Source organism: Phalaenopsis equestris, unplaced genomic scaffold (genome assembly GCF_001263595.1).
Source record: "Phalaenopsis equestris unplaced genomic scaffold, ASM126359v1 Scaffold000210, whole genome shotgun sequence".
Lineage (NCBI taxonomy): Eukaryota > Viridiplantae > Streptophyta > Magnoliopsida > Asparagales > Orchidaceae > Phalaenopsis > Phalaenopsis equestris.
Genome location: NW_018164652.1, coordinates 14,956 through 25,536, shown reverse-complemented (window position 1 = coordinate 25,536; position 10,581 = coordinate 14,956). Strand labels below are relative to the sequence as shown.

Genomic DNA, 10,581 nt, shown 5'->3' with positions numbered 1-10,581 from the left:
CGCGTTTCTCCGGCTGGGGGTCTTCTTCGTCAGGGCGATACGCTACATCGACCTGCTCAACTGCTCGCGTCGTTCATAGGCAGCAATTTTGCTCGCCTATTTCCAGCGTCTAGCGGCTCCCTAGCTGCTTTGGAGATGGCAACCACGATCCGCTCCTATGTCACTGCACTCGTTGGCGACATTCCTATTCCTACTCTTGCTTCTCTTTCAAGTTCAAAATCTGGTTTTCATATTAGCAAGTCCTCCAATGTTCCTCAATCTTTTCACGACGTTTGAAGGTGGTGGCGATCACACTTTCATATAAAAATTAGGAAAAAAAATGGGAAGTCTGCTCTTATTCTCACAAAGGTTAAAACCAGTACTCTCGCGTCCTCCCAACGCTTTGCTCTAGTGGGGAAATTTCTGTATGGTCACCCAAAACTGGAGATCATCCGGAAATATTTTGAGGTTATGAAGCTATTGAGCAGTTGGAATATTGGTTTACTTGACGATCGGCTATTGAGTAGTTGGAATATTGGTTTACTTAACGATCGACACATACTGATTCAGTTATCTCATGATATCGCTTACACTCGCATCTTTTCTCAGAAAGTTATCAAGATCGACAACTGTTATATGAAAATTATGAAGTGAACTGTTGGTTTCGACCCAAAAGCGGAGTCCCCTATCATTCAAATATAGATTAAATTCCCGGGATTAAAATTACATTTGTTGAACTTGAAAATTCTCTACTCCTTAGCAACTACTTAAGGTAAGTCTCTCAGGGTTAATAGTCATACGCTTGCTGTCACCAGACCCTATGTGGCTTGTGTGTTAGTTGAGAGGGATATCACTCAACCAGCTCTGAATGAGGTGTGAATTGAAACCACTCACAACGGGTATTGACAAAAGAAAGAAATCAAATCACACCCTCCTTATTGCTCTCATTGTAGTATATTTGACCACAACTCTACTATTTGTTATCGTTTGCATCTTCATCTAAAGCCGAATATCGCTAAAGAACAATCACATATTATCCCTGTTGAGAAGATGCAACCCGATCATCTACCCAATACCACAGTTCCTGAAGAAGAACAACATACTACAGCTACAGATCTAGTTGTGTTTATACCACCCACTGTTATTGAAAAAGACTCACATACATGTCAAGAAACACGAGAGGACTCTTTTGATCCAATAATATATCAGAGCCGGTACAACATGTAGTTGCTTCTAATGTTCAACAATCTACACATCTCAAACACACTTTAGAACAAGATCAGGTGAATCAATCCTCGAAAGAGAAATGACAGGTCTATTCCAGGAGGAAGAAAAAGAATTGAGGTCGACTCCAGCTCGGGAACATTTTGGATGATACATTGGTTACTACTAGCAATGATAATCATCTTACCAACTTATTAGCTTGCTCCTTCCTCAGAACCAAAGGCAGAGACAAAACCAAATTGAGCTGCTCTTTAGCCACTTGATACTATGTATTTCAACATTTTTGAACTTTTTATTTATGTCTCTAATGTAATTTTCTGTATTTTCTAGTTTTGGAACCTGTTGTGGTTTTGGTGTTAGCAGGGTGTCATGTTTGGACCCTCTAACATATTGTATATGTATCTTTCTTTCTGGTTAATATATTAGCCTTTGGGCTTTTTAATATATATATATATATACATACATTATTTATTATTTTTTAAAAGCCCAAGGGCTAATATATTAAAGAGAAAAGATACATATCTTTAATGACTAAAAATAAGCAATATTAACACTTTTTTTTTCTTGTACTCTCCAAAGTATTTTTCTTGGAACATTATCATAAGCTTTTTTTAAATCAACAAAAATCATATATAGATCCTCCTTACTCTCTATATTTCACCATCAAACCTCTCAATAAATATATAGCTTCCACAGTAGAGTTGCCTACCATGAATCCAAACTTATTTTAAGAAATTTTTATAGCACGCCATAACCCAAACCTCTCAATAAATATATAGCTTCCACAGTAGAGCTGCCTACCATGAATCCAAACTTATTTTAAGAAATTTTTATAGCACGTATGTTGAATTATTCTCTCCCATAACTTTAATGTATGACACATTAATTTAATTCATCTGTAATTTACACACTCTCGTGCATCCTTTTTATTCTTAAAAATATGAACCAATAACCTATTTCTCCACTCAATAGGAATCTTTTTAGTTTTTTAAAATAATATGAAAAAGTTTAGTAAGCCAAGAAATTCTCACATCTCCTAAACATTTACACATTTCTATAGAAAAACTATCAGGCATACTATTTTTCCACGCTTCATTTTCTTTAAAACTTCCTCAACTTCTATTTTCCCAATGTGATAGTGAATAAAAAAATTATTATTTTTTATGATATTAAGATCACTAAAATCGACCTTATTTTCACAATCTTCATTGAAAATTTTATTAAAATATCTTACCCGCATATGTTGAATATCTACATTTAAGAAAATGCTTTTTTATTTCATTCTTAACACATTTAAATTGAATTAAATCTTTATTTTTCTTATATTTTTGGGTGACGTGTTTATACAAATATCTTTCATCATATTAGTATCCAATATACTATAAAAATCATTAAAAGCAGAATTCTTAGCATCACAAATTATTTTCTTAAACTACTTACAGAGAACCTTATATTTTTCTCAATTTTGTATAAGTTTACTAAGTTTTATAATATAAATTTTTATTTTTTATCTTTTATTGTATATTATTATTCCACCACTAACTATTTTTTTATTTGTAAGATTTTTTTCTTTTGATTCCCCAAACCCATCTTTTGTAACTTGCATAATAATGCTCGTTATTTTATCTCACATAGTAGTGACTTCTTCATGGATATCTCGAATCTCAAAATATTGAATTACTCATCAAAATAGTTTTATTTGTCTCTTTTAAATGCCCTCGTCTAACCCTATAATAATATTTTGTTGTCTTTTTATTTTACAACGTTCCTCTTCTATAATAATATTTTGTTGTCTTTTTATTTTACAACATTCCTCTTAAATTCAAAACTAATAATCGATGTTAAAAACTTAAATTTTCACTTGGAATGGCCTTACAATCTACACAATTTACACGATTTACTTTTTTTCAAAAGAAAATAATCAATTTATGCTTTAGATCTATTGTTATAAATAACCATATGTCCATCTCTTTTCTTAAATAAAGTATTAACAATAACAATTTCATAAGCTAAACCATATGTCCATCTCTTTTCTTAAATAAAGTATTGGCAATAACAATTTCATAAGCTAAAATAAAATCTAATATGACTCTATATTTTTTATTAGTCGCTATAAAATCATAGTCACCATGAATGTTTCTAAAATATTCTATTACTTTACCAACATGTTCATATAAATATCATTCAATAAAAATTATTTCTTCAAGAGATATTTTTTGTATTAATTCTTTTAGGTCTATCCAAAAATTTTTTGTACATATAATCAAACCTCCTTGGAAAATAAAAGCACATATAATATTAAGAAACTTAATATCAATAACAATCTTTAAAGTTATAATTCTATCTTCAATTCTATTAATTTTGACAACATTATCTTTCGAACTCTTATCTATAATTACCCAATCATTTCTAGTACGACTTATATCTAAATACCAAAATTTAAAACATAAGCTATAACTCTTCTTAACATTTTCTCTAACCAATTTAGTTTATTGAATGCATAAGATATTTATCTTCTTATGAACCATAATATCTACTAATTTCATTGATTCACCTATGAGAGTATATATATTCTAAATTTTTATCCTAATATTAATTTTATAAACTAACTTATTTGTTCGCATTCATTTATTCTTTGAAAACTCTTGTTTATTTAACAATACACTCGGACGACGGTTGCACGCTTTTCATTGTAATACGGTGTGTCACTTCTAAAGGGCGCCCTAACATTTATAAGACATTTTTATTTCCTATAATGATAATAGTATTAGAATTATAAGATAGTTATATTTCTTATAAAAGCAAACATTAGAAGCCAAGAGTTTCAATTTCCTACTAAACAATGGAACAACCTTTAAAGAAGCGCTTCATCAAGCACCTGTAGAAGTGGAAAATGCTCTTCCTCTCACATACTTGCAACCAAACCAAACAGTAAACTCTTTTCAATAGTAAAATAATAATGGAGGTCAGATTAGAATAGTGCATGACTCGACTCAGGGCTTAGAATTAACTAAGGAGAAAACAGACGATCGTGGTGAAATTATTTTTTTAATATTCATTTTATATTACTAACAAATTATAATATAAATAAATTGAAAGAGTCACTTCAAAAATTTAATAAACAAATAAAAATTTATTTTTCTAGTTGTTGTCCTCATCTTTTGTAAATATTAACTCATTTATTATTCATCTTATTCAAAAACTTAAACCAAATACAAAATATTAAATCAAAAAAATTAATTATCTAAGATAAATCAGTGGAATAATTATACTTCTAAACTAAACTAATTAAAAAATAATAATATGCATGCCAATCTTTAATATATCACTATAAAAATAAATAAATAAATCTCATGTATGTGCTAATGACATTTACTCAATGGAAATAACTGAAATTTCAATATGCATCAACTTTAATTTTACTTTTCAAGAGGCAATATTTTAATTCTTAAAATGCTTCATACTTTTAACTTTTATATCCTTCTTAGGAGCACCATCAAATATACCCAATACACTTATGGCCGATATTATCCCGTTTGCATAGAAATTTGTGATCTAAATTACACAATTGTCTAAGATGAAAAAATGTCTACTCCCCCTTGGACGAAACTCTCCCGTCGGCACAACGATTACTGATATAAATTTCACAACTATTTAAGGTGAGAGGGTGCCTAGTCATCCCTAACCAATACTCTCTCATTGGTACAACGATTAATGATTTAATTTTCACAATTATTAGAGATGATAGGAAAACATCTACGCACGATGATACATTGACGTCCCTTGCCTTGCTATAAGAGGATGAACTCCTCTTTTATGCACATACAAGCATTCATGTATATAATATTTTATTTCATTCTTCAAGGAATATGTTATCTTCATATGAAAAACTTGTATTTATCTACTAAAAATAATGCAATTACTAAAATCTAAGGTTATGTGAGAATCTAATTAATGCACCTTTAATAGAATTCTAAAGGTCGCGCAATAATTTGACATTTTTCTAAAACAAACTATTATGCAACTATTTAGGCAATAAATTTTAACATGCAAATTTCATAACTAATGATACAAATATTCAAATATAATTCAATTTCATTGATGTAAGGCATAACAGTGAAAAAAAAAACTATAAACGGGAATATATTTAAAAACAACAAATATTAATGTAATTTAAAAACATAATTGCTCATCTAAATCTTTGACTTTTTTACTCTTTTAATCTTCTAACGCAATAACTTGACCTTGTCAAAATCTAATATCATTCAATAAAACCTAATATTCATATTTATTAATCTCAATTTAAAGCAACCACTTAAAACTTAAATACAAAACACTAACCTAATAATTTGACTGATTATTCTTGTTTTCGAATCCAAATATTTTTGTTTGCCTCAAATTCTGACGTTAGTAGGCAATAAAACTTATATTAATATTTAAATCATTATTTATTTGACTATAACTCCAATTAATATTTTTGTTAATGTATTCCTGATTTATCCACTTAGTTAATCTGGTTTGTTTTTTGCACTTGGTTTTGGTGTAGCAGTTATAGTTCAATTTATCATTTTCTTCCAAGGGTTTCATAATTGGACATTGAACTCATTTCATACGATGGGAGTTGCTGGAGTTTTAGGTGTTGCTTTGTTATGTGCTATTCATGGCCCCACCATAGAAAATATCTTATTCGAACTTTTAATGACGTGGCAACTTCTTCTTCTCCCTTCAATTTGAATGCTCCTCAATCTAAAATTTTCTGATAAAATAAAATTTAATATTAGCATAAAATATATTTTTAAATAATTAATTAATGTAATTAAAATACAAAAAATTAAAACTCTAACCATACCTTAGGCTATGGCACGGTTCGGTTTGATTGCCTCCAGCACAAATCACACATGCAAACCTCCTCCTTGCTCACGATGACACAGTTTACACTCGAATTCTTCTCCCTGACTTTGCCCCTCGCAGTCGAATTCACTACTAGCAAGCAGCGTCATCATCTCCACTTCTTCACACACAAGCCAACCTCTCCTTCAACTTTGACTTTGTAGTCTAAAACTTGCACGATACACCGTGAATTATTCTTCGCATTTACAATTTCCCTCATTCAGCTTCTTACAACATCACCGTCTCGCACACCAAGCTCGATCTCCCTCCTCCTTTCACAACATTGCTCGCACATGAAACAACGAGGCTCGCAATGTATGTTGGGCTATAATGTGGAGCCGAAGCAATTTGAGCAGCAAACAACAGGTAAGCCGGCACATTGGCACCAGCCATAGGCATGAGGTCGACGCATTGGTACCAGCTTCGGTCGCTTATGCGCTCGATTTAGAGTGAAGACTGGTCTTTTTTCACGAGGCATTCAGGCGCCGGCCTATTGGCGCCTAGTGCCCAATTATGGGCGCAGATACAGAGAGCTTGGCGATTTTTTATTTTAAGCCTAGGCTTCCGGGAGCGGTTAATTGGGGATTTTTGATTTTAAGCCAATTTTCGAGCATGGAACATTGCATGCTTGTTGAGTCTTCCTTTGACATTCTTCGACAACTTTCTGGCGTAGAAGATGAGTCGAAGATGAGGATTTATGGAATCCCGGCGTGAGTTGTAAGTTCCTTTTTGTGATTGTGGAGCGCCCTGTAAGTTCCTTCGTGTGAGTGTGAAGAAAAAACTTGTGAGTACTTTGTAAAGCTTTTTGAATTTAATAGTAAATTTTGTGGTGGTGTGGCTTTGTGATTTCCCCTTCTAGAGTTTTCCACATAAATTTCTTGTGTGTTTTTCTGGTTGTTTTAATACTGCTTTCTATTTATTTTTTTCTTCTTGTGTGTTTTTCTGGTTGTTTTAATACTGCTTACTTTTTTTTTTCGGTTTTCTCAAATCCAGTGATCCTATTCCGCGGTGACACTGAGAATTCTTTGGAGGATTCCCAACTATGTTGTCTTCCTTCGTAGAAGATGCACGTGACTTTCTCTTCTCTCATTCGTTCAACTAGGGCGCATTTACTCCTGCACGAAACGTGTTCTCCATTGTTCGGCTAGAGCACTATTATTCTTGCATGAAAGGTGTTTTCCTACCTTCAATTTCTCTGCCCTTTTCCTCTTTGACAATGCTCAAAACATCAGACAGAATGCAAACAATGTTGTCAACTTCTCGCCCTAAACATGGTAAGCCTCCTCTTTTTTCCTTCTTCTTTGCTCGGCTAGGGCACGACTCCTTCCCCCTCTGTCTTTCTCTCGCTCTCACTCTCTCTAATTCTCTCAATCGGTTTGAATGAGAGAAAACAAGGGACTAAATCCGGCATTTTGATTTTCCGCGAATGTCGTGTCTCCTTCTAATGACACATATTTATTTTTATTTTTTTTAATTCATTATAATTTAAAATGGGTTATTACAAATACATTGGCATTTAGCTGGATGGAATGAAAGGTTCTCTTCTCAAAGAAATTAGTGGAATAATTTTCCAAATAACACCAAAACCCTCATGAAGAAAATATTTGGCCTCTCCTGATAAAAAAAGTATCCAATGACATCCACGGCACTTTATAAGAAAACCATGTTAAAATGATTTTGCAAGTAAAAAAATGAGTAAAACCAAAGATTTTGGAGACAGAAGCTGTCGCAAATACCTGGACAGCATCAGCAACCGTGGTGGTCATATTATATGTGATTTCTTCAAAAGTCTCATCCAAGAAAAATATTATCGTTGTGAGATTTTTATCAGTCAAAATAGCTTCAATCTCCTCACGTGCAGGAATTGTCAATCTTGGCCCAGCTTTCATTGAGCCTTTCAAAGCATTCAACGTCTTCGACGCAAGGATTTGAACTTCTGGGTCTGTCTTGGCCCCATGAGCAACACTATGCACATACTCCGATAAATGTGCTCCAATATCCTTGCTCGGAGGCATCGAAGAGGCACATAGATACATGAGCTCCCATGATTTTTTCAAAAAATTCCTACAAAATGATAAATGTTTATGAAAAATTAGATGATTACTTAAAATATGACTTCATTACCATCTCCAAGTATTTCCAGAAATACTTACTTATCAGGGTTATTGTGAGTTTGCTTCAAAATCTGAGCAAATATTTCATCGCGGAGGTCAGGACGCTTTAAAGTTTGTTTATAAATCTTTGCAACAAGATCAATTCGCTCATCCATGCTTAATTGGATTGCTTTGTCGGATGAATCAATCCCCATATATTTCAGAATCATCTGGAAGATCTTAACTGAACGGCTTGCAAGATCTCCATTGATCTTAAGCAAGGAAGTTGGGATGGGATCCTGCACATGCAGCAGGGATAAAATATTAAGAACCAACACCGACACAAACATGAAAAATAATCCGTCAACTTCTTATAGATTAACAGATGAGATGCAAGCAATGCATTAAAACCAAAAGCATTAGTCCAGTATGACATGTGATGTTTCATGATAAATATAGTTCCTTTAGAAAAGCATTAGTCCAGTATGACATCTCATGTTTCAAGATAAATATAGTTCCTTTATAAAGCCCTCGGATATGATTAGCACAGGCCAACAAAAAAAGGTGTGAAATACACAATATATTGATTCATGTGAGCCTAGGCTTGAACCATGTTGATGCAAGCAGTAAGCAAGCACAAATAAAAATAGTTAATAATGAAGAATCAAATTTATCGAATGAGATATAGTACAACCTTTTGAAAGGATAACATGTTCTCCAATGTAAAAGTTTCACTAACTGTAGAAACAACAGACTTTTTTGAGAAAAATCCACGTTTTCCAGCAGAATTGATTTGTTTCTGCATAGCTCGCAAAAAAGTTCCAACCTGAAAGGGCAAGAGGATTAACAAAAACGAAAGCACAGAAAGAAATCTAACATCATTGAAATATCAATTTATAAACTTATGATGAACAAATGGTTATGCATGAAGATGCACAAATTTAGGGGAAGCTTCTAATAATGATAGACATGAACTAAGGAACTAGAACAATGAAAAATAAACAAAATCAACACAAAGTAACTGACTCCTGTTAAATCCCCACGTAAATAAAGTTAGCAATATAATAACATATTCCTCAAAATTCCATAAAAGCTGGTTTTGTAACTGTATAGTAGCTTATACCATTGTTTTGATAAAAGAACACACGTAACAGCATTACATGTCCATAAAACACTCCAGGGAGAAAATGACAAACTAAATTTCGTTAAAAAAAAAGCCCATTTGGAATCTACATATGCAGACAAGTTAATGCGAAGAAATAAAACTCATAGAAAGACACGCGAGAAAATTTTTACACTTCATGTAGAAAATTGAACTATATTGCTGCAGTCAAGGTGATGGTAAGACAGATAAAAAAACAAGATTTGAGTACTCCAACCAATATGCAAGCCTACAAACAATTTAAAAATATATTATATCTCAAAATAGTCCCCAAACTATGCGCATGTAAAAATTCTAGACTCTATTTATCACATTTTTCTAATTTACACTCTTAAATATACAAAAATGATCCAAAATGGCCCTTTTGTCAAGATTAAATACAACTCCAATCCCAATTTTTTCCTTGGACTACACAAAATTGATACAATTTTAGTCCTTGATGGACCATTTTGCATCAATGTTATATAGTCGAAGGACTAAATTGGAGAAATATGATGCCGGAGACTAAATTAAGTATTTGGGATTTAAAACTTTTAAAATTATTCACATACTTCATGAAAATACTTAATATTTTCCTCCGACACTTAGACTTCTTTTCCGTGATGAACCTAGAACTACTAAACACTATCGAGTTGAGCTAATTTTATCTAAGCTCTCATCACCTTTGTTGATCCAATGTATGAGAGAATAAACAAATATTACTGAATCTTAGATAGCATGCTCTCACAATATCCAATATATAATAGTTTTAAAACAAGCAATTGCTTGGGTCTGCTTGGGTGTAAAACAAAATTAGATTCATCAATCATTGCTGTGATAAGTAAAACCGGAGTACTCAGTAGAGTTAAAAATGGTGGTCTACAGTTCATTATTAATCATAAACCTTTGGTAGAGAATTTATCATTGTTTCAACAAATATCTGTGAAAAAAAAAACTCTAATTGTTAAAATTTCATATATATGATAACCGTGAATCACATGCAAGTACTCCTGGAAACAAAGAATCAAACTACACTATATAATAAAAATGCAAAAGTGAATAAAAAAATTCATGGTCCAATTCAAAGCTTCCTTAATATTCTGTAATTGGTTCAGAAAAGAACCCAAAAGTGAAGAGGTCAAACTTCCTACATACCTGGAACCTATCAATTAAAGGAATAATACTTGCAAGCTCTGGAGGTAGAGATGTTGTCAATCTGCTGGGGGTGCTGCATAAGTTTAAAAAAAAAAAAAA

General features: G+C 32.4%; 1 protein-coding gene across 1 annotated transcript in view; it reads right to left on the bottom strand.

The window, feature by feature from the left end:
• LOC110023087 (kinesin-like protein KIN-14I) overlaps positions 1-10,555 on the bottom strand; it is a gene marked incomplete at its 5' end in the record, with an annotated part of 38,584 nt that extends 28,029 nt beyond the window's left edge. Inside the window, 4 exon segments of the mRNA XM_020722311.1 lie at positions 7,830-8,157; positions 8,247-8,485; positions 8,881-9,012; positions 10,483-10,555. Coding sequence (XP_020577970.1) covers positions 7,830-8,157; positions 8,247-8,485; positions 8,881-9,012; positions 10,483-10,555 — 772 coding nt within the window.
• Between the last annotated feature and the right edge of the window lie 26 nt (positions 10,556-10,581).